This window comes from Vanessa tameamea, chromosome 17 (genome assembly GCF_037043105.1).
Source record: "Vanessa tameamea isolate UH-Manoa-2023 chromosome 17, ilVanTame1 primary haplotype, whole genome shotgun sequence".
Lineage (NCBI taxonomy): Eukaryota > Metazoa > Arthropoda > Insecta > Lepidoptera > Nymphalidae > Vanessa > Vanessa tameamea.
Genome location: NC_087325.1, coordinates 5,069,347 through 5,095,720, shown reverse-complemented (window position 1 = coordinate 5,095,720; position 26,374 = coordinate 5,069,347). Strand labels below are relative to the sequence as shown.

Genomic DNA, 26,374 nt, shown 5'->3' with positions numbered 1-26,374 from the left:
CAATTTTAAGTTTTAATATTTTTAAATTCTAATTCTGAATAACAAGGAGGAACGAGAATAATAATAAATAGAAAATTGGGTTTATTATGTTTGTAATGTCAATTGTAATTTCGATTTTACGCATAAATAAATGATGCACTGTTGTTTTATTTAATATTATATTACTATTAATTTATATTTTTTTTATACAACTTTTTAATGTGCTATTTGACAACAAAAATGCTGACTGCAAATATTTATAATGTATATTACACGACTGTATTGTATCGAAATATATTCATCCATGCAAATGCAAAAAATCTATTTTACAAATTATTGTGAACAATTACATTGAACTAAAAAATATGTTATTTGAATATTCAAGGAATTAAATGGAAATTTTATTAATATAGTGTTAATGATTTTCACAGGACAAATCTGAGTCTAGATATCAATATTTTATTCGACATTTGCTGAATATAGTACAGTGTAAAGCTAATATGCTGTGTATAGTTGTCGTTTAGCTAGTAATGCTGTTCCGATGTGACAAATCTTCCAGACACCGCTATACACTTACAAGCAAATAATAATATATAACATAGCAATAAATTAATGAGTATTGCGTATATATAGCGATATTTACATGGGCAATGAAAGACCTGTTTTTAATTTATAATTAAACAAGAAACCTCAATAAATAATGTTACGAACGGCCGTTTTAGTCCAGGGTTGGTGCCAAAAAGCAGAGAGCAGCGTGTTGTGGAGCAATCTAGTCAATGATTATAAAGTCTTGGTCACAGAGATTATATTTTCGGGTACACTTTATATTCCATCACTCTCATAAAATGACGAGACGGCACATCTAATACGACGAATTTAGGCGCAGGACCAAAGGTTTTACGTCCTTTTCGAGGCACGGTTGTGTACACACACCTTCACGTTCCAGACTCCTTATTCGATAGAAAAACCTAACGTTTTTTATAGGGGTTTGAACCAGGGATTTTGGGATTTCGGCCTTATATCTAGCACAACACATAAATATATATATAAGCTGTATATATGTGATTAGCATAGTACAGGCGGACATTTCAATAGGTATGTCGTGATACTGAGGTATTATATTATCTGAGCGAAGTCACGGCGGATTACTAGTTAAAGCAAATGTTTTTATAAAAATACGATCGATTTCCAAATGTCGGGTCACTACTAATCGTATTTATTAACAAGGAGGAGAAACTGCTTGCGTAACGTCGTTGTTTTTATGAACTAGAGTGGGCGCTACTCTGGTTTCGAGCCGACCTTGCTTTCCTTTAATTAGCCACGTCACTGAGCACAGGTGATGGATCGGTCACCTGTTTTAAGACGTGGATTTATGCCACGATGTAATTACTGCTAGATATGACCACACTTGTGGTAGCTGCTTATAATAATATCGTCTGATGATGTAGTATTTTTCTTACGAACAATAAAAGTTAAACCGTATACTTCTTTTTGCATCAGAATCGTTCCACTCGATTGTTTCATATGAAACATTGTATTAAAACTAAGTCGTAATTTTTAGTCATATAGTCTAAATACATTTGACTTTAATGCTTTAGTTAAAATTAAAATTTAGATGAGCATGTGTAATTTCGAATTTTAAAATTCAAATGAAAAAGAAATTTTGATGACAAATACCAATGATGTATGAAAACGAAGAACAATATCAGAAACTTCTAGTAAAATTTTATATCCGTGGTAGCATGTCACCGCAAGTATGCTCTCAAAATCACGCAACTCACCACAGACTGGTTGATTTCGCTGGTTACATCTTATCTCTACAGAGCGACCTTTCAAAATATACATTACGGGCACATTTTATAATTATTTCTCCAGTAAATGTCATTATTGAATTAATAAGAAGCTCATTAAACGAACGATTACAATATTTTATTTCACATTACATACTTTCACCTTCGACGTTGCACACGACGTTGGTTGTCAGATGATGCGAAACCCAGTGTAAGCGTAACAGCTATTACAGGCATATCGTTATTTTTTTGCATCTGTGTTTTCTAAAAATGTAACCACATTCATAATAATTGCTTTGTTGACGATTTGCGCCACGACTTACGAGGTAATTCAAAGTCATAATAGAAAAAAAAATGAAAGAGTAGACCACAAAAGTTCATAATTCTGCGAAAGCGATCGCCAGTTTTTCAATAAGCAATAAATATCGCAACGTAACGCAACGGTGGCACGCGCACGCGCCGCTAACAAGGCGCCCGGCCGTGTCATCGTTGTGCAATCTGCCCCACCCAGCACAACCATTTCTATCCAAGGCTCTAATTTAAGTCAAAGTGCGGATAAAATATTTTAGCCTCTCAAGACACGATTTCGAATTATAATTTGCTTAAAAGCTATTTTAAATATTGTCATCGCCATACGTGTAATGACATTTTGTTTTAATGTCAAGTTTTTTTTTTTTTCTCAAGAATATTTTATTCCATATGCATAATTATAAATTTTTACCTAAAGAAAAGGAATTAATGTCAAAATAATGTCGTGTCAAAGTATAAAAAATATTTCTTATCTGTTCATAAATTTTGCTCGTATTTACAAAGGATATACATAGGAATTTTAACATACCAATTAAAATAACAAAAGGTTAATGTCATCTTGGAATGCATGACGATTAATGGAAAGCAACTAATGTGATTATATTTTAAATATTGAAGCGTACGTCTCGTCGCCACACTGGATTATTGTCATTATGAACTGTTTTGGAACAATCGCTTCTTCTGTAACTTAAACCACGCATTTTAGAAACGATTCCATTGAGGTGGTGTACATAATGAAACCTATACTTTGTTGCTAGAAATCGACTAGAATAGGGCGGCACTTACTTAATAAAATTTATTGTGTAATTAAACGTAATCTTTTTCAAGGAACGTAAATTTAGCTATCGATCCTCAGCTCGATTAAGATTGTTATGAAATGAATGCTGTTGCATAAATCTGTTAGTTAATATTTACCAGGATAGCCTCCTTTAGTACTATCTCTGTTGTTGCTTAATGGCCTGCGGAATTAAGACGATTATATTAATCTATTTTCATACTAAAATATGAATACTCAGTGTTTTTCGTCATTATTCTTCAAATTTGATAGAAAGCATAGAGCACAAATAAGTACTGTATAATTATTTATGGTTTGAAGTGTTTTTTTTTTTATTTGATAAACATAAATGATAACAGTAATGAAGACAGACACAAGTCACCAACGACTATCAGGCTAAGGAGAAACTAATAGACACAGTTTCATCAGTTCATTATAAAATAATAAGATGATTTGTGTTTTAATATATTTTTGTTATTCAAAATCAATACATACACTTTTAAAGTATGCCAGCGCGTTTGATTTGTTATTTTACAAGGTTAAATTTAATTATTATATTAAGCTACTATGGTTCGCTATGTTAATTATACCTTATATGCTCATCTTCAATCAAAGAGATGTAATTATAATAATGATTTACGATTATATATTAACCTATCCCGTATAAACATCAACGAATATTAACTCCAATTTTTTCTATCAATTATATAATGTAATCATACAGTTTATTAAACCTCATTTGTTTAAGAAAAATAACGTGTGTTTTAAATTTAGTCATAGGCAAATGTTTGTGAATTTTTTTATTATAATCGAATATCCCGCCACAGGAATGAATGATGTTTAATTTTGTGATGTCAAAAACTCGGTATTATAAATTTGTATTATCTCGTGTTTATACAGTATTTGTTACGGTTTCTATCAAAATCATTAATTTTGTTATGGATATGCATGATATTGCTGTAAATATATTGTGACGCAACCGTAAGTATCTATATTTTACCAAACACATCTCTGAGGCCTTAAAAATAAATTTAACCAATCGTTTTGAAGCGTATATATATATATTTGTAATTATCCAAATACGAATATAACTAACGTATTCCAAACGAACATTATCAATACTAGTATTTCTGTTGACTTTTAGGCACTATATATATAAATGAAATTGTACTTTATTGACTCACTCTGTAAATAAAATGGTCAAAAAAAGTAACTACTGAGTTATTTGCCGGTTCTTACTTCAAACTAAACTTGTACAACACTGTAACACAACGATTCAAAAGTGCTTTTACGTGCCTACTTGAATAAAGAATATTATAATTTAGATTTTTTTAATACGTAGTGTCAAAATAGACATATAATTACAATGATTACTTCTGTTTTCACTTTTAAATAGTGGTAAAACTTCACTTAATTTAATTTAATCAGAAAATTATTAATTATTAAAAATAAAAACTATAAACAGAGCTATGTCAAGTATGATAAAATTAATTACAAGTGCAAAAATCACCCATAGTCCCATACTTTGGTATTTTATATTAATAGTTTTAAATAATTTTTAATATCTACAGCAGTAACTGGATCGAATGAGAATTTAATGCTACGTTTTGAAACATTACGTATTAATTAAATTTTTAATTATGGCTGATTTCATAATTATTATACAATTACATAAAAACAGTTAACAGTTATTTATAGCAGTATATAACACTTATTATTATGTACAATAAATTTAAGCTTGTTTATGCAATGGTAATACACCTATCTGGCTTGTTTCACTGAAATTAATAGCAATAAAGTTTAATCATATCATCTATCTCAAAGACAATCTAAATCCTAAAATATATTCCTCGAGCAATTCGAAAAATATAATTTATTTTTATTCTGAATAATATAACAGTCTATAATATATATGTGTGATGATTTTACTGAGGTCACTGGTTCAATTTCGTTTAAAGTACGGAGGTTTTATGTGCTAAATTTGGTTTTATAATTCATTTCATCGTGAAAAAGCCTACATGTGTTTAATGAAATTCTGACACATGTCTGTCCACCAGTAGCATACGTTTTCGAAACCTCGAGAACCTTAAGAGGAATTTTGACATTTTTTTTAGTTTTATATTTTTATTAAATATTCCTTGGGGTATTAAATAAAGAAACACACATTGATTTATTGTTATTTATTTTGACAAGGTAATCGGTGACCTTCAAACGTCTAATAGGTATCAAAAGTACAAAACGACAAAGGTAATAATCTCTATTACTTATACAATCTAGTGATAAGTTAAATAGCATCTCTTACATGTTTAACAGTTTTGGTACGAGTATACTAAACAGTAAGGGCATGGCAAATTGTCGAATATACATACATATGAGCAGGTAAAAGTTACATGAATTTTAAAATGGGGGTATTCAGTTAATATAAATATTTGTTCATAATATTTAATAGAAAAAAAAATAGTAAGTTTTTGTGTTTAATAAAATCGTTTACAATTGTTTCATATAATATAGTTTTATTATTACTTACTTATTCGATGAAAACAATACATATTATGTTATTAATAGAAAATACTTTTTTATTATATTACACATCAGTTGTTATTGACAGTCAATACTATGTATATGCATAAAGATATTTTAGGAAGTTTGAAAATGGAATCATAATATAAAATATTAAATACTTCATACTCGTAACAATAATAGAGATCTATCTATACTTAAAGGAACGTTTACATTAGTTCTTTGAGAGACTTTCGTCAATATATTTGATACAATAATCATATACACGGATCCAATTGCAGCCAAGTAATAAATAAAATCACAGTTGTTTTATCTTAATTTAGTATAAGGATAGAAAACAAACGGTACGTTTGTTTATCGTTTTACAAAACACTTTATAATATATATTATATAAAATCTCAGAATTATAAACAAGTACTTTTAATTTGCGTAATATTTTTAAACATAACAATCAGGGCGTTACGACGTCCAACTCTAATAAACGTACTCTGTGGTTTCGCCTTAAACTTAAATAATTTATCCAACACACAGTATTATATATTAAAATAATATTCACTGATCAGATCATTTTTAAACAAGTTTTCTAACATTTTATAAAATTATTTATATCTTCAATAAGCAACAAGTTATATGTTTATTGGTAACCGGCGTTTCCTCTCAGACTAAAACACTAATATACAACATCAAATGAAGCAAAATTTACAAAAAAAAAAAAATAATAATACAAAAGACTACTTACATCCATACGATTTAATCTTTATATCTATATCTAAAATAGCGAACACTCTGAACACTTATCCTATAAAGATACCTATTTACGTCTTTTATGCACAATGAATATAAAATAAATTCTAGCTCGTATAACTTTATCGGTAGTAAAAATTCGGTACGCGTTCTAACTAAACTACTTTGAACAATAGCTTCATATTTACATAAAGTATACCTATAACTTCCTCATAACCTTAAAGCCGACACGATGTTAATTCGTTGCATTTGATTGGGTCATTTTGTGAGAGTTTAAAGATGCGGTAACGTTTAAGAATATTGAATACATATACACTGTCATGGAACTTTACACAACAGATAATTACATTTACATATTGTACTGTTAAAGGTATTATTTTACTTCGCAGCTCACAAATGATCAAGCATCAACTCACGTAGTGAATGACGTACAGTTGTAATTATATATAACAGTCATTTGGATGTATCGACCAGATTATTGTACAGTGGAATATGCCTTGAGTCACTATCAGGTATGGTCCGCGACACTAGCGGCCGTAGCAGCGCGGCGATTTGGTGCCACGCGTCCCATAAATGACCTTATCTCTTCGAAGTAGGTCTCTTCTGGAGATCTTCGACGGTTGTCGTCTCCGTTTTCTGCTTCGTGTTTCTTAAGGTGCCTGTCCAGATTCGTTTGCTGACCGAAACAACGGTCGCAATGACGACATCGGAAAGGTCGCTCCTTGTTATGAATATTTCGCACATGTCTTTGTAAATTTGAAGATATCGAGAAGGATCGTTCACAGTATTTACAACGGTAAGGTTGCTCGCCTGTGTGTGTCCGTAAATGTCTTGTCAAGTTTGCACTTCTTGGGAACGCTTTTCCACAATAGGAGCATGTGTAACGGTCACGTGCTCTATTTATTCCGGGATTTTGAGGAACTGGAGGGGCTCTCGGAGCTCCGGGTGCAAGAAGGGTCGCAGCAGCAGCCGGTAGGAATGGGTAGCGACCAAACGACGCCGGTAGTGCTAAGGGAAGTCTTCTACAGAATTGTAGCAACGCTGGATGCGCTGGATGAGCTGGGTGTGTCGGGTGCGGAGGAGGCGAAGGAACAATAAGGTTGCAGTTTTCATCCTCTAACCGAGGTGGACGCTTGTGCGTTACTCTAAGGTCCAAAGGTTCATCAGCACGTGGGGAGCCAAGAGGGCTGGGATGGCGCTCAAGAGGCGAAGAGGGCGGCGAGGCGAGGCGGCGCGGCGCCGCGTGCTTTTCGCGCATGGCGGCCGCCGCGCACGCGCTCATCGGGCTCGTGCGCCACCGACCTGTAACAAGAGAGATGAAATTTAATATTGCTCGATATAATATTAATATTAAAACAAATAAAAATAATTCACATTCAATAGTATCAAAATATTTTTTTCGTAGTAACTAGTTTCGAAAAACGAAGAGAACAACTGAGTTGTTATGCTAAGCCGTTTCGTGAAATAGCGAAATGACGCGACCGGTGCAGAGGGTGACCATCTGATCGACGCTCCTACGCTCGCCTTCGACGCACGCCCACTTACTTGCGACATCGAAACTAGAGCAATCGATACAGAAACTATGTTTTTTTAAATAAATTATTAGCTATATTTTATTGAGTACTTTCCGATGAGATAAATATATATTGCTAACGAACAAGATTGCGAACGTTTGAATTATATTGATAGAATCGTAATGATATTGATCTTAATAGTGCTGGCAAGATGAATTTATAAAGTCGACAGTTGATAAGTATAAAGAAATTATTATTATAAAAATATAAAAATTTCTAGAAATATTAAAAAAAATTATCTCATTAATTATTAAATTTATTAAATATATCAAATCTTGTTTTTAGTGTATTAATTCACGGTTTTATAAACTTGAAATTATAGTATCTCCTTACACAAGAAGTAGTTTTGATTTATTTACTTCTTCGTCCCTTTCACCTGATCTAGTTTCGTGCCCACACTTCGTTATAACATATACTTGTAAAAAGTCACCTCTTGTTCACTGAACAACTATATTGGTGTGATTGATCAGGGCAGTGTACATACATCACCCACGTCTCGTCACGGTTGTTGGAAACTTGTACGGCGCCGTTGAGATTTAGAATACCGATACCACTAAACACGACGGGCATATATTACTATTTCATTACGCATTAAGTGTGACTGATTGGGTTATAGGTACATATATATTGTCTATTCTCCAATAGTAATATTGTATGTCTACTTGAAATGATTATATAATTAGTAATCTTATGATTAATAGTATCTAAATCTTTAGCGGTTTTGTATTATTATTCTATTTAATTATTTTCTAGCTACATGTATATTTAATGTGAATATAGAATGAGGGATTACTTCTTAATAGTGCCGCTAGAAATTTGTTGGCTCACGCCTACGATCAGACACGCCGCTAATTTGTGCCAAAAGCAGACGACATAAATCCTTTGAACAAGAGTCAGCTATCGACGTCTCGGGAGCCTTATTTGGTGAGCTCGTGAGGCCGGTGCCGCTTGTTTATGATTTGTAACCAATGTTCCCCGCGAAACCATTCAGCCCCTGGAGAAACTGAGAAAATAATTGCGCATTAAGAAACTATCAGGTTAACCGCAAGTATCGACATTACCGACAGCGGCGGTACCAACTGTGCGATATTTGCACGTACACAAATAATACTAGACGCTCGTAGATAAATTTGTCGGCGATATGAAAGGATTACTCGCACTCTTCACGCTTCTGACTATTTGCACGTTCAGCAAATTGCATTTAGAGCATATTTGTGTGCGCCCATCACGACTCTAGTCACGATCCACTAATTACTCGTAATTAACGACGTTCGGAAGCGTCGTGACGTATTGCGTGGTAGGCGGAGCGAACACGGTTATGTATGTTAATGTAAATAGCGTGGCCAATGAGCGCCATCACGCCGCGCCGCCTTGTGATATATTAGCATTTGAATCGCTTATTCGTTCTCACCGCTACTTTGAGCGCCACTCCAAACGGTCCGACTCTTGAATTTTGTGGGATTTTATGCATTTCGAATAGGTTCGTCAACTCGTCTCACTGGTTTGTTATGTAAAGTTAAATTTAATAAATTACTCTATTCGATATATTATATACGAAACCAATATATCGACTTCTAATATTATGTTACTAGCTCGCGATAAAACGTGCCTTCAATAAATAAGTTTATTTATCGTTATCAGCTAATAATGTATTTAGGTATTATATTGGAGGTGAGGTGCGAATTGAAACGAGACATCGTAATTTTATCTGTAATGATTTCATTCCGTTTAAACGCTGCAGTTCCTACACCAACCGAAGTGTAAGGATATTTAATATCTTTATTTAGACTTTATATTTTATTATAATAGGAATAAATATGTTTGAAATATAATTGACTGCACAATGTTACAATAATTCTTAGGTGTTGACAAATTAAAACATTCGAAAACATTACAATATCTAATAGTTTGTCTAGAGTTACAATGGTGTTGTTTAAAACTAGTTGTGGCCGCACGACAAATTCCAGTTGCGATGAAGGGTCACTGGCAGTAGACCTTCCTTAATCCGTTTCATAAATCTATCATCACGGCAACTATACCATAAGCGTTTAGGTATACTTATGATAGTGATTTACAACGTCCGCTCATCAATCACGATAAGTCTATCAAATGTAGGCATTATCAACAAGATACTGAACGTTCATACCAATATGGTATCAGTGTGAATACAATAGAGTGTATTATGGCGTGGATTTGTTTGATGTGAGTTAAACAGTGTGTGAAGTAAGCTGCCAATGATACGCGTTTTGCATGGTCGGTAGTGCGGAACATATGGGTGGTGCTTCGTTTTATTGACGATATTATAATTAAAATAAACAAATAAAATTTCTCTTATGCCATTTTACTTTTATTTAATAAATTTTAAGTATGGTAAAAGTTTTTCAATAAACAAACTTCAATTGCTACAGTTATGCCACAAAATAATATATTTAGGTACATTAAATTTCAGTAATGTATAGAGTTATTTTATCCAATGTGGCATGTTAGCGGTATAAAATTCATTCATAATCGAATGTAATAAAATGCAGCCATACCAAAATGCACTAAATGTTTTAATAATAAATATCAGTTTAAATTATTGGGCCTACATTCGTTTATAAAAAATCTATGATTTGTATAAAAGATAATGCTTAGTTATAAATTGCACGAAAACGTTTCTTATATTTCTCTCTATAAGGCGGCCATTTAAAATAAATATCATTTATAACGTTTGACTAAGAGCATTGATATAGAAATAGTTTATAAAAAAATTAAAACATAGTCACTACAAATGCGTTTACTACGAATACCATCATTGGAAATAAATACGTTAAATTTACTAAACTTCCGAATTTGGAATGAAAATGTCAATATGAGATATGAATTAATTCATATAATAACATTTCCGTTCATTTAAACGTGTGCAGTAGAACGCTTGCAAAAGCGCAGGTTAACTCCAATCTCATATGACACACAAATACTCCACATACTCTCTCATAACATCGAGGCCGCAGCAGATTCACACGCACTGCTAGTTTTTTAGGCTACATATCGACAACCGAGATCTTTGATTTATTTCACATCACTATTTTAGGAAACGCGTCGCGCCGATCACCTTATGGCGAGATATGAAATTACTATACGATGTATGAACCCTGTATGAGAAATAAATCAAGCTTAGATGTATGGGCTGTGTCCTCGGACATACCAGTACTGTGTAAAAGAAAAAAAAGTCTGCTGCTATTGATCCCACGTTCATTATTCCAGTTCACTTAGCTATTTATAAATTCGTGAATTAGTTCCAATGTAAGTTTTGTAACACACATCGAAATTATTTTAATCCAATCATTAATTCGTTAAAAAAAATATATTATTAAAAATATTATTTAAGAATTGTTTTGAAAATTCCTTTAGCATCATTCCATTTGACTAAGAAAATAACTCCATATATAGGTATAGGGTACGTCTGACCAATAGTTGAGTGATATGTCGCGCAGGCGCTTTACGATATTGTAAATCGACACACCATGTGTGAGAATGGGAGCGACATATGTCGTGAGAACAGCCGGAAATTGGAACTTTTTTTACGAACACATTAGCACACAGTTTCACGTTACAATATTAACTACAATGCGTACGATTTTAAGCTTTAAATATTGAATTTATAAAAAGAAACTTGTAAACAAAAATCACCAAAACAAGATCTAATAGTTTTTTTTTTAAATAAATTTTTCATTAATCCTTAATAACAGCACGAAAAAATGTGTGCAGGGAACTTTCTAATGTACTATTTTATGCGTAAAGTAAGTGTTAAGTAGTAATATATTTTTCTTGGCGCAAGCATCCAGGTTAAACGAGAGGCGTTGTTTACGGTAAGTATTTGCTTATAGTAATAAACTGTTTTACAAAGTTTATGGGTGAAATTCTTCTGTAGTTTCCGAGTTATAGTCGTAAAATAGAGTTGCGGCGGGACGGTCTAATTACCAACATATTTAAGCACGCGCCAAATAATAATAAACATTTGCGTAGACTCAAGATTGGATCGTAAATATTTATAAACAAAAAAGTTCTTCGAGTTAAAAATATATTTTATGTTGTATAACTTCACTTGGGTGTAATTAACACAGTAAATAATAATAATAATATACTTCTAATTGTCTTTAGAACTTTACAAGTATCATATGCTATGAGAATATTGACATTACAAAAAATTGGTTCCATTGTTGTAATGATCGGGATAGCATAGGGATATATGATGTAATTGTTCAATGATAGAATATTATATAATACACTTAATTCGAAACCAAATTCGTTTACTAGTATATTCATTGAATGTGGGCTAATTTGTTTGTTTTAACAAGTCTCCTACATTATACAGACAAAGGCATTATTTGTAATGTATTTAATCGTATCATTGTCCTTCTATGATAAGCACATTTTTTTTATGTAGTTAAACATTCTTGTAAATCAGTTAGACCAATTAAAGATCAGATATTTTATGACCCGGTAACATACAAATTCAATATTTTTTTCTCACTGTAAGTACAATAAAAATCTTAAAATATAATTAGCGTTACATATATGTCAAGAATATACGAGTTATACGTAATAAAAACAAGGCAACAATGCAGTCCCATTAATGCCATCGTAGACCGTTAAAGTATGGATTCTTTGTGTCAAAGAAATAAAACTTGTAAAAAAAAAACACAATAATTTATATAGAATATAAATGTATTTTCTATTCAGCTTATTGCTATTCAATCCTATCGAAAAGCAGTCAGTTGTATCTGTTAAATAAAGGTTAACGATTGTGATCATTACGGTAAAGATATAATATTGCATTTTCATTATTTATTCAGCACATAATCTCCACAAAATTGTGTAGAAGGTAGATAGCAGGAGTTGTCTCGTAAATTACGACGTGGTATTAGAATGAAGGCAGGAAACCTGGCACATTTGCATTGGTGATTCGGATTTGCGGTGACACGGCCAGTATTAAGATGATGTATGAGTCTCTGATTACGGATCTGGGATGTTGGGGAGCTCGTAGTGGGTGAACTGGGGACACGTCTTGTTATTCTTGTTTATCATAAACGGTTTTATCAAGCTTGTATTAAATTTTGTAGAAAATGTTGCGATTTAAATAAAAGTCGAAGAACGAAATAGCATATCGTTTATTGAAATAACATTTATGTTATAATCATTTGACGTTTAATTTAGACTTTTTTGAATATATATATTATATGATTTCGAAACACTTTTTTTATAAAGTATTGCTAATTGTTGTTTGTTAAAACGTTTAAAAAATGGATCATCCTTCTTCTATATTAGAAACATTTGTAAACGTAACGTAAGCTGTTGGATTATTTAATATAAATAAAAATAGTTTTATCATTAAAAAAATATGTAAGATTTATACTCGTATCTGTCTAATTGTGATTCAAAGCACGCTTACTAGAGATAAATGCCTACAAGTATCTTGAAGGCATACCTTATGTTACCATAAATGAAAATTCAATTAATACGATATTATTAATAACTGCTCACAGTAATCGTCTAGGAGTGTTGTAGTTACTTAATGAGTTTAACTAGACTTAACACAAGTTAATCTTTTTATATATTTCCTTATTTCATTTAAAACTTTTCATTGTCTTAATAGCCGAGATGATAAGAATATATATAATATAAGATATTGTGGGTACAATATTCCAATAAGATTAAGTGTTCTTTCTTCAAACCCAAGTAATTACTAGAGAATTTTCATGTGCTTTATTTGTGTTTATCGTTTACCTTATTCTCAGTGAAGGCATACCTCGTGAGGAAACCTCCATGTGTTGGATGAAAATCTATCTGATAGAAAAAATTGCTAATATTGTTTTGAAAAGAAGCCTTTAGCCCATCAGTGGAACATTTACATACTGTTCCTTTTAATGTTTCAAATTTAATGATTATAGTTAATCAAATACAATTGTGTATGAATGTTGTCTTTGTATAAGACTCCTTAATGTTTATCACAATTATAGTTTACGTAAAGCAGATCTTTCATTAAACGTCCATTCGTAAGTTATTTATTTATTTATACTTTATTTGCACCCAAACTTAAAACTAAAAATTACAATATTGAAACTAAACTAAAAATTACAAAATTGAAAGTTATATGCTTATAGTATTAATATTTTTATCAAGACAAACTTCACATGTATGTTTGTTAATAGTATAATAGATTGCATATATATATATATATATAAAATGACAAAAACTATATACCTAGCTATAATCCACCACTGACTGAACATATTATAAAAATTAGTACACTATTTGCGTAATTCTAATTATGTAAAAACCGAATATAGACATTCCGATATGCCAATAGAAATTTGAATAGCTGTAATTAAAAGTAGATAACATGAAGTAAACAAAGGAGAGGCAGGTTGCAACTGATATCAAACAACGGAATGCTAGACCATAATAATCTTAGAGACCCAAACACGACATTTCGCCAACGCAACAGTACGTAGGTGGTCATGCCTTTATCAAGAACTAGCGCTGGATTTTATTAGACATACCCTTAATAAATTGCGGAATTGTCGCGTGTCGTGTCGACTCGGAAAATCGTAGTGTATGTTAATGTTTTTATTTTCAAAGCCGTATTCTATAATAAGAAACTAGAAACTCACAGCAGACTACGATCGTGAAATTTCAGACAGTGTTATGCGACGTTGAGTTTAATTAATTATAATATTTAAAGGATCGATACAACGCAATTATATTTTTTTACATAAATAAATATGTTTTTTTGTATTATTATTTAAATATAACTATTTAATTGTATCGACTGAACATTGTTTGCATGTGACATTACTTTCTATAAAGTTGTTGAAGCATTTTTTTTCTTATTCAAATATAGCGATAAAAGTAATTTAAATAAAATAATAAAAGTGTTTGAATTTTCAATCGTAAATCGAATTGATTAGTATATGATAGCCGGAGCCGTTATTCGCAATAGAATTCAAATAACAGGATTAGATCAACATTCGTAAATCATTCAACTTTATCAATTGAAAAAAAAATATTTTATGACTTTTATTATTCAAGTTTAACTATAAATGTTTCTATAAATAAATTAACAGCCCAAATTTATTGTAACATCGAACTGTATATTGTTTAGTCGCGATTTATTTCTTATTGGTAAATATCACATAGCATATCATAAGACACATTTTTTTCGTGGATAAGAAGACTTAATATAAAATATATATTTGAAAACTCTGTAGAAGCAGAAGAGCCATTATTAAACTGTTTTTATTGTATAAAAAAGTTAATTCTTGAGTATTTTTTTGAAACACTTAAAAACTAGGTCGGATAATGTATATCTATCTATCTATCAAAGGCGATCTGTCGAGTTTTGTGTTATTAGTATTTTAATTAGCTGAATATAGTTTTACTTCAAAAGGCTCGATAACATAAATGAAATATTTGAAGTCAATTTACTGTATCTACTAATAAGGCCTAATAAGATAAGAAAAGATAACTCTTATCCTGCGATGATAATTAGATATATCATTTCGCCACTAAACCGCCATCCGACCGGATGTTTCAAGTGTCACTAATTGCATGCAAACCAACCTCAGAGTAATGAGGCTGCAGCTATATTTATTTTTTTAGCTTGCGCAATTGTGATCTCTAAAATAACGATGACAAGATATATAATAGGATGTATTGATTGATTAATTGTATGTAAGGCAAGGCGGTGTGTATATTTAGAAATTATAATCAAATATTTGTGACGGGTGAAAGTAAAGTCTGTCTAAATTGTCATCTTAATTTTATTGAATGAGTATTTTATGAAAATTTTAAATTTAGCTCAAATACTAGTTTGTACCGGTATGCTCTCCCCTTTTCAGAAATTCTAAAACTAAGTAAACAATGATTATTCTCATATGAAATTAGTTAAACTCAAGGGCAAAACGATACGATTACATTTACGAAAAATCTAAATTAATGGTTTTGAAACTATTATTATTTAAAGATAACCAATAAACTTAAATATTATAAAATACTAATATAAATAAAATACTAATATAAATAAAATAAAGAAAAATAGTTTCGTCATTAAAATAAGTTTTAAATAATGTAACCCAAGGACTCCCAAGTCTGACAACGACATAGAACTTCAAATGACTTAGCTGAGTATAAATACTTTTTAGGATAATCAAACTACAAATACGTACTCGGATATTGTTATTTCTTCTTTGATAGAATGAAGGTGTCGAGAAAGAAACCTAACACGTTGTTAACAAGTATTCACAGAGAAAATTAAAAAAAAGATACAAATAGAATACATACAAAACATACTGTAATGCTAACAGTCCAGCTATTATGTTAGTGAACAAGTCTCATACTTCGTTTTTATTAAATTAATTATTCTCATAAACGCTAATGGCTGCAAGTTTTTGTACCATTGATACTAGTATGCTGGGCCTTGTAAGGCGCGTATGGATGCCCACTTAGAAAAATGTTATTACATTAATAAATCAAGCAACCGTCAACTCGGTATTAGATAAAGAAACTCGCGCACACTTTAGACAAAAGACAATTACAACTAAAATCTATCTTACAAGATACATTACAAATACATGTGTGGCTATAAAAAAATCTTAATTTTATATCGATGTGCAGAGCTGTTACAAATGTTTTAAATAATATAAGAATTGAAGTATTTTAAAATCATAAGTAATTTAACAACCAATAAATATTTCTTATTTAAAATGAACATTATTTTTAATGACGTAATCTATACAATTAATCGTTTGGGATAATTAAGTTTAAACTCAGAATATAATTTTATCATAGTAAATATAAAATCGTGCGTGTAGGGATAATATTAAATTTCTATTGATATCGAAGTATCTCAGCCTTCTAATAGTTCTAGTTATAGCATTATGTTAATAAACCAGTTAGCATTGTTGTAGAGGATTCAGTGTGGATTCGACCCCGTATTATTAAGAACGTAGGCACATATAATTAAGTACGGTGCAGTGAATAAATCAAGTTCTGGCTTACAGTAAGCGGATCGTTTATTTTCTTCCTTTTTACCTTATTGCGCAGGTAAGGTAGGTAGAACGTTTGCCTTGTCTACTGTATGAAACCTTTACAGATTGAGACAAATCGTGTATTTGTGCTTTTATTATATTGTATCAATGTAGATTTATGGTTCGTAGAGTCTGGTTGTCCAACTAAGTGGATTTAATCCTAAAATTGTTATGCTACCAAAATGTCATTTTCGCGCTACCTATAATAAAATGCTTATGTTACCTACAACTATTTTTCCTTCATTTTATTGGCAATCTGAAGTGGTTTTCATTTCTGCATTGCAGTGTGAACTGTGAGTAACTGTAATTACAAGTATAAATTACATAAGAACACCGATTCAGCAGTTGGTAAAGCGTCAAAGCTTTAATATCTTTATAATTACTCTATGAGTATAGTTGACACTTACCATAACATTTTCATAATCAGCATTATCGTTCTATTATAAAGGAAATGTTAAGCAAATCAATTCAATCCCTTTCGTATTGAAACATGTTCATATAATAAAATAGAACTATCGAGAAAGTGAAGCGTATAAAATTATAAATTTAATCAATGCGTGAATTTTATGAGATGCCTGTAAAATAGATTACTCGCGTATTATTTATCTGCTCAATAGACTTTAATAAAGATTAGATGTGCTAATATAAAGTAAAAGTCATGTAATAGCGTACTTATGGCGTAAATTTCTTATGTTATTTTGTAAGAGGCAAAATAATTGACTTAACTTTAGTTTTGTTTAATAATTATTAAAATATGTTTTTTTTTTTTAAATATGTCAAAATACTAAACGCTGTATATTTGACTAAGTTCAAAATAAATAAATGAGTATACTGTAATTTTGGTCGCAGTAGCCGAGCACAAAGACTAATCAACTGCGTTGGAAATATCATTCACTCTAATTGTCCGATGGAAAGGAGATCTGTCATGGACAGACACAATACCTTGCTTTACGTGTTTTTCGCGGCACCGAAGTGCCCTTATAGCACTGCCAAACTCATTGACCTAATATCTCGAGATCCACAGTCTTATAAACTACTGAGCTGAGTTAATTATTAGAATACGTTTCAGGAATATCGCATTCGTAGGATGAAATTTAGCAGCAATGTCCGACTTGTAGTGGAGTGAAATAGCTCCAAGAGTTTGTTTAGAAAGAGGTTTTACTTACAGAGGAACATTAACGAACGGTTACTTTTACACTAATTACAGTATCCATTTTAATAGTTAAAGGCTCATCCAATGTTATTCTAATAGTCATCTCTTTATGTCCTATCATTAGAATAAAATGCTTAGAAAGTAGAATAAATGTACCATAATAACTTAGCGGTTCATTAAACTTCTTGTGTTTTAACTGTTTCTTGAATAAAATGTATGGAGATTGTATTGATAAGTTTTATTTGATAGTCGGTGATTTGATTTGATAGTTGTATGTTTTGGTGATGTTAATACATATGATAATATTCCATGAATATAAAATAAATTATAGGCAAGAAAATAAAAAGGTATCCATAAAGGTTTGCTGTTAGTTTTCTTGTACGTATCAATGTATTTCTATATTTATATCCTTTATATAAATATTGACTATTTGCCTCGGCACTTTTGGCCAGTCCACCAATCTGCATTGGAGCAGCGTGGTGGCTATGCTCCAAACATTCTCCTCAAAGGGAAAGGAGGCTTTAGACCAGCAGTGGGAAATTTAAAGGCTGTTGATGTAAAAAGAATAAATTTCAAATATCGAGCTCCACCAAATAAAAATAAAAAACATGGTAAATATCCCGTTTCAAATACTGATAGTAATTTCAAATTTGTTGAACATAATAAGTAACGCGTTTCTATTCGGTTCATCTCTGTAGAATCTATATTCCGAATCGGTGGTAGTTAACATTGAATATAATTCTATACAATAAAAATTAAAATTGTTTGTATTTAGTATATTTTGATTTTGTGTACATACAAAAGACAGCTAAGTCGTTCACAAAAATAAGTCAACCTACCTGGTACTAGTAAATTAATAAAACAAAAGAATGAATACATGTTAAATAAAAACAAAATTAATAGTAACAACAATTAAATAACGGTATATATTTACATTAACACGCGTGCCAAGTATCGACAACCAGCGACCTAGGCCCGTCCAGGCGTCAATAGCCATCGAAATAAAATCTTTGCATAAACTTTTGAATAGCCAATTGGACGTGTATGTAAATGTTTCAATATCTCGCTTATCAGCATCAGCAGTCATTGCGACCGTCATAATTGTATTTCATTAGTGCATCTATGCCTACAACGAAACCAGTGTACTTACTCGTTTAGCTGCATATTAATGCAATCTTGATTAACGATATTATAAAGCAACATTTTATGTTCCTATTGACACACAAGGTCCATCTGACAACGGATGAATCTAGAGTACTGCTGGACTAGCTGACCTGATTTTATGCAATGCAATAACAGGTGTACGAGAAACTGGTTGAGACAATATGTGAGGACTAAAACAAGCGGGCAGTATTGTTTGTATGCAGTTTAAGAGAACAGTTTGAGAACATGTTTCGGTTTAAGGATTAATGAATATGCATGATCTGTACAAGTTTGAGGGTTTAGATTTATTTGAGTATTAAGTGTTCTTATGCAAATGTATGGCTTTGAAAAATATTTCCTCCCGATAAATTTATTGTTTCAAAAATAACTTAAAAATTAAAATTAAGTAAGTAAAAAGTTATTGTAGGTCTCGTTACAGGATTTTATATTTTGTGTTGTCTCGTTCCGTTAATTCGAAATTTAAATTGTATTACGGCATATCTAAATCTAAAAAAAAAGAAAATAGTCAGTATTTAATTGTTATATTTATTAAAATTACAAATTTCACGATATCCTTAATTTAAATTGCATAGTTTATATTTTTAAAGTAATCTCTCAGATTATGTACATTTATAAAACTTTGTACGTGCAACAGTTACGGATAAATGCATTAAAAACCTATGAGTCTATCGTGCAAAACCATCGACATTAAATTACACAGCGCAAGCGCAGCGACCCACCTGTTAATCGGCTTCATTACAGGCAATCGACCTTCCACGCCAATGATAACAGAACTGGTCCACCGACGGACTGTCATTAGGGCCGAACGCAGCGCCAGTACAACGAGGGCGGCTAATGACACAGGTAATCGCATGCTCTGCAGATAATACAGGTCAAGAATACTACACGAGATCCTGCTAGATACGTCTTACGATTCATGACGAATTGCAGACTTGAAAGTTATAATACTAATGTTATAAACTATTTATACAAAAATATTCTTTATAATTTATTTATTAATTCAATGAAAGGACTATTCCAAAAATAGTTGTGGCCTTGTTATTATAATAAAATAGCTCGCGAATATTTTTGTAAGTATATACATTTTTTTTGCACAGTAACGATTCATTACTAAACAAGTCATGAATGCTTGGATTCGTTGCAAGAATGATAGCAGAATTTCTCCGTTAAACAATTTCCGCAATTCCAATTCTCTTAGTGCAAATTTAACCTATTTATAGTACTACATATGGTACAAATGTGCTTATATTTCATAACCTCAAGTAACCAATAATACAAATAACATTTTTTTATCTGATCAGTGACTGCGCTGGTGATTTACGGAACTGTCTAACGCGTAGATGTCTTATCACATAGATGAAGTAATGCAAGCGTTACAATATTTCCAATACTAATTGACAATAGCAAAATGTACAATGGCTGCCCACATTAATCCCGTGAGCCTTGGCATTACGGCGAATGTCTGGGCGATTCCTTAGGATGATATGGACGAGGTTTGTTAAGTGCTAATGCTTAAGTTGACGACATCCGATACGATGAGCAAGTAAACATACGGCCATCTATTTTATCGAATCGAACTATAAATAATTCGAATGAAAAAGTCTTATTAGCGATTTAGAAACGATTGTCCATAATAATCAATAATTCTTTATCAAATAATTGCTTCGATTGTTATTATCGATATGATTGAGGAATAGTTTCTATTCAATGAATCGATAATAAATTATTCAATAAATATTTTTAGTTAAGTTATTGAATAAAAATTGTATAGTATTTTTTAGAGACGCCGTTATTTAGATAAAATCGAAACCATATCGCTTATTAAATAAAAGCATCTCAAGTTTGTAAGATAATAGAATACCATATATATTTAATGTATGTCCAAATATTGCCCCGTATATTATAAATGTAAAACGTATTGAGCAACAACTTTCGGCATTATATCTAACCAACCCACGTGTATAAATCTAGTTATTATTGTTGACGTGTTTGCGATTTCATTGTTTATTGGCTGTCGCTATCAGCTGTCTGCTTACTGTAACAAGATGAGTTTTGTTATTACAAAACCGAATATGTTTATTGGCAAATTCGGTTATAACAAACAACATTTAATGTGGTCGTATTCATTTCGAAAATCTATTATATTGAACTAACGCGATGGACGGTATTGTTTTCATCGTGTTCTCCTCTGCGAAAATTCTCTTTTTGTTTTCGAATTTCAATTATTGTCGTTTGTCTTAAATAAAATACACAAATCTAGATTCACTATCTGTTCTGTCACTCACTTCACGATTCACGATTTGAAAGAATATAGACGAAAATGCACAATCAATGGCGTTACGTGATTTTCGAAGACATGGTAGTTGTAAATGTTATCGTAAATTTGATATAATATTTGTAATTTTAACAAGTCTACGAAATTGTATATACATATGTAATATTTGCTTCTTCGCGATTACTTAATACACTATAAAAGAACATAACTAATAATTATTGGACATTACACAACAACGACGACATGATACGGAGAACGAAAAATAAAGTCAATTAAAAAAAAATGAACCAGAACAGATTTTTATACATCTATAATTTATTGTAACCTACATAAATAATCTGTATTCTATAAAGACCGCTTGACTTTAAAACAATTATGTATTGAACCGTATAATAAACATTCCGTCGCTTATTTCTCTCGGTAATCTAAAACAAACCTTGTATTTAACGACTGATGCAAATTATCAATTAACCCAATAATTGAATTCCATCTGCATTTAGCAAAAATATTTCTATTTCAAGTATATAAAATAATTGTAGTTCTAGTTGATTTATTATATTAAATAGCTTATGTGACATACAATAGTACATTAATTTATTTATTTAAGGAAACACAGTTCGTAATTACAATTAATGAAGTCCCTGACACCTGAGTTAGGCATAAACTCGTATTGTTTTTTACGTTTCGTTTTAAGTTAATTATTTGTTTTTGTTTGTTTTCCAATTTGTGATGTGACTCTTCAATTGATTTTGGCGCACCTTAGGGGTACAACCGACTCTCTGTAGCCCTTCCTTTGATAATATGTCATGTAATTATAACAATAAAAAATATATTAGTTTTATTAATGAAACTATATTTGGATTTATTTTACTTCATATTTATATATTGGTGTTCAGTAAATATAAATTTCTTTAATAACCAATTTCGATGTTCCACATTAACATTAACATTTTTTTAAATTTGTATCTTAATAAGTTGTCTATTAAGATAATCGTTAATATCATTTTTTAAGTAGCTGGAAGCGTTAAGAATCACATACGAATAATGTGTCATAATTGATACCATAAAGATTTAAAATTACATTCCGTGTCTTTATAAATAATAAAAGTTGTCGATCTCATGACTTCCAAAAATCGCGTTGAGAATTACCAACGAAGATCAATGCAAATTCTGGAGCGGTCGTTTGCACCATGTATGGGCTTCATTAAGGCTTTACAAAAAATAATACGGAGCTTTGAACGCTTAAACAAGAGCTTTTTTAATTAATATCCGATAGCCGACAACATTGCTATGGACGCTGTAGTGTTGCGTGATGGATGTTACGAAATTTTTCCACCAATCTCGCTGAACTTATCTTTCCATTGTGCTGACCCTTTATGGTAAATGCTTATTATATAAATAAGTCAAAATCAACAAATTGCCTTAATTGTACGGTACTTCATGCTATGGCGCTTATACAATGCTCTCGAAGAAATAAAGTCATATTATAATATTTACATTTTTTTTTTAAACTTAGCCTCTGCTATTTGATATGATATTTTTTTAAATCTATATTAAAGTCATATCACAATTCTATATTAATTGTATTGTATTGTTTATTAAATTTAATTGTATTTAAAATAATTTTACTATACTTAAATCGACTGCAATTATTATGTCTTTATCGGGTATATGACGTGAAAGCTTAAACATTACTCTTATTGAGCATCCTACGTTGAAAAAAAATAACCTTTAAAATGATTTATGATACACTCGAATAGGAAGAAACTCGGTGTTATATTGTATTCATATGCCAATCTGCAGTGATGGATTGCAATTATTATGCGCATTGTCTCGTACTTTTTATTTTAAATCTATTTTTGTATATTGACATACACAAACATACGATAAGCATTTTATAATACCTATATGTTCTTGATTTTGTTTGTGTAAAACCAGTTGTTTCTCAATTATAGTATTTCAAAGTGTCTTAAGACTGTCTCTACCAGGAATAAAAATAAAACATTAACTGTTCATAATATTTAATGTAATACTCTAAAAATAGGTTTTGTTTTGTTGTAAGTACACAGTACAGTATGTAGTACTATTGTAATACTACGAGAATATAATTATGTAAATACATTAAAAGTATGTATCTACTTATTGCTTTATACATGATATATTCTATTAAAATACGTGTATTTTAATATAGTACCCATTCAACAAAGGCTGCGTTGGAACAGTTTTGAGATGAATCAAAAAGATTTTATGCACGATGTTCATATTCATGACTTTACTTGTTTATTTATTATGTTTAGTCGATATATAATGGATGTAGTAAATACGAGACTATTCATTATTGCTTGAGGTGGCTACTGTATCTTGGTTGTTTATGAGGAAACATAGACGTGGTTTAATATAAAGTTGAGCTTTATATCGGAATATAAATTAATTCGATTTTGTAGAGTCATAGAACATTAAATTCTTTCAAGTGTTCCATAGAATTAAAAAGACAAAAAAAATAAATATTAATATATATTATTTTAAGAAAATTGTTCTTTATAAATCTAAAATATTTATTTAATGTCTACAAAGCTATTTTAATATTTTAAGTTAAATTGTTTAGTTTTTGGTTAGTATAAAAAAAATTAGTTCACTTTTTTATTCTAATTGCGATCATCAAAACTATTTTATAAATTAAATATTTCATCTTACTCACAATTTGAATTAGGCTGACTTCGTTAAAGAATGTACACAGTGCAGCATTATAATTGCCCACTATTCAATAAAACTGTAATAGATTGTTTGTCTGTCCATATTTTTTTAAACTTTATTTCGATACAGCGAGGGCTATAAAAAATGGACGTCTGATCATGTTAGTTTATTTAGTTTGCCATTGGTTGACGTTTATTGTTACTGCTTTGATCCTTATGATCGTTGCGTTAAGTTATAAAGGCTTATGGGCTTCGTCAATAAATGGGATATTTAACTGGTATTTAATTCTAAACCTTCATAAGATAATAAAAAAGCGAGTGATGTTGCGAGTTCAATTAATATTAACATTTATAAGAATTTTAAGATTATTCATATTCGTAATACTCTACTTGTCGCAGAAATGAAGTAGTTAAGATAGGGAGGAGTGCGCAGACTATTACTTGATTGCGTTTCGAACTGTTAGCAATAGTTTATAATCAATAATTTCCGTTTGTAGCCACGATTACTATATTAAATTTAGATTAAACGAGAACCAGTCAACTTCCTGCTTAGTTAAAGTCTAAAAACTGGTAGCTATGAAATTATCGATTATATTTTTAATGTATTTATTATTCATACAATTTTTTTATCGGCGGAAACGACTTGTTAAATGAAAACAGTTAGGTGAGTAATTATATTTAAAGCTCTTGACCTATATTATGTAATGTGGACCTTGATTCGAGATAACGATCATAACAATTCAGCTATTTTTAAATAATGCATAATGAACATTTTAGAAAAAAAATCGTAAAGTTTTATATTCTATGTTATAAATACATTTTTAATTCGAAATATAATTATGCAGTTCCTTATTTACGTTTCCACGGAAACGTAAAAGCGATTTGTAATAATAATTTTAAACTCAGCTTCTGTACATATTATATGATAGTGATGAATTAGTCTTATCATAATATCATATCGTTGATATTTTTTTTGACAGATAAAAAAAAAAAAAAGGTTGGTCTTGGTAGCGGAATAAAGCGGGGCTATCATGTGCTTAATTTGTTTGTATAACTAAAACGAGTTTGGGTCGAAAAAAGCGTGTTGAGGAACAGTTTGTTTTGGATGAAATTTCGGTACATGTATATCGACCAACTTATACTGGTCCAACATAATTGAGTCACAAATTTATTCTTGCCAGGAGAACACGCCGTTGCACATAATATTTGTAAGACATAACATAATTTAATTTATAGTATATTCCATGCAGTAGTTCGTATATTTATTTCAATATATAAATGTTCTTTATAACGATAGTTTCATAAACTAAATGTACCGTACAATGTATTAAACAATATCATACAAGTCAGCTGGTGATTAGTCTTACAAAACTTAGTCAATTCGATAAAATTCAACGAACATTATAGACAACACAATATACAATTACAAACGAGCATCCATTATGTCGATCTGATAGCTAAAACATTCAATAGTGTTGCACCACAACCGAAACAGGCGGAGTTAATTACACGGATTTCGATGCGTACTTTCACGTGAAGCACTGGAAAGCCCTCATCATTACCTTACCTGCACCTGCTTTACATACACATCTTGACCATTTCGAGCACGAACCAATTCAAAGTGATGTACCCGCTCGTATCGATACTTTTAAATTATTTGCTTAGTTTTGTCAAAAACGTCGTTTGTGTTTAGTTTTGCTTAATCAGAGGAAGCGAAATATTAACTTAAATAAATAATATATTTTATGTATCGGTGTTTTTAGGTACATACATTATATTGCTTTATCCAGCTCTAATGTCGTTTTGTGACATTGTTATTGGATTTTATCGATATAAAAGTACATACGCGAACATCACTTGTATGAAAACCGGTGTTAATCTTCGCACGTCGGTACTGCGAAGATGTCAGTTAAACCATTAACGGTGAAACTGCTCCTTATTAAGTTTCAATCTTATGCACTTAGTGTTTAACGATCGCACTAGAGTACTTAACTAAATAGTTCGTATGCTTTAATAAAGACTGTTTTAGTAGCCAACGTAGGAAGTTTTATTATTTCGAGGATTAAACGTAATGTTTAATTATTTTTAAAAGGCTATTCAATGGTAATGAGTAATTTAAAGTATCATTTGCTTGATACATTCGTGCAAATTAAATTTATTGACGAAGAGCGAATATAATTTTGTAATTTAAATTGTTTTTATCGATATAATTGTTGACTGCCTTATTTGCATTACGACTTGGATGCCTAATGTTATTTGTCGATTTAATAAAAATATTTTATATAATATATCAAAACTATATTTTATTATGATTCATATATTCAAGG

The 26,374-nt window shown here is 30.8% G+C and overlaps 1 protein-coding gene across 1 annotated transcript in view; it reads right to left on the bottom strand.

The window, feature by feature from the left end:
• Positions 1 to 5,358: 5,358 nt before the first annotated feature.
• Positions 5,359 to 26,374, bottom strand: part of LOC113400458 (transcription factor hamlet-like) — an 84,121-nt gene continuing 63,105 nt past the window's right edge. Inside the window, exon 3 of the mRNA XM_026640013.2 lies at positions 5,359 to 7,419. Coding sequence (XP_026495798.1) covers positions 6,626 to 7,399 — 774 coding nt within the window. The 5' untranslated portion in view covers positions 7,400 to 7,419 and the 3' untranslated portion in view covers positions 5,359 to 6,625. The remainder of the gene's footprint in view (positions 7,420 to 26,374) is intronic.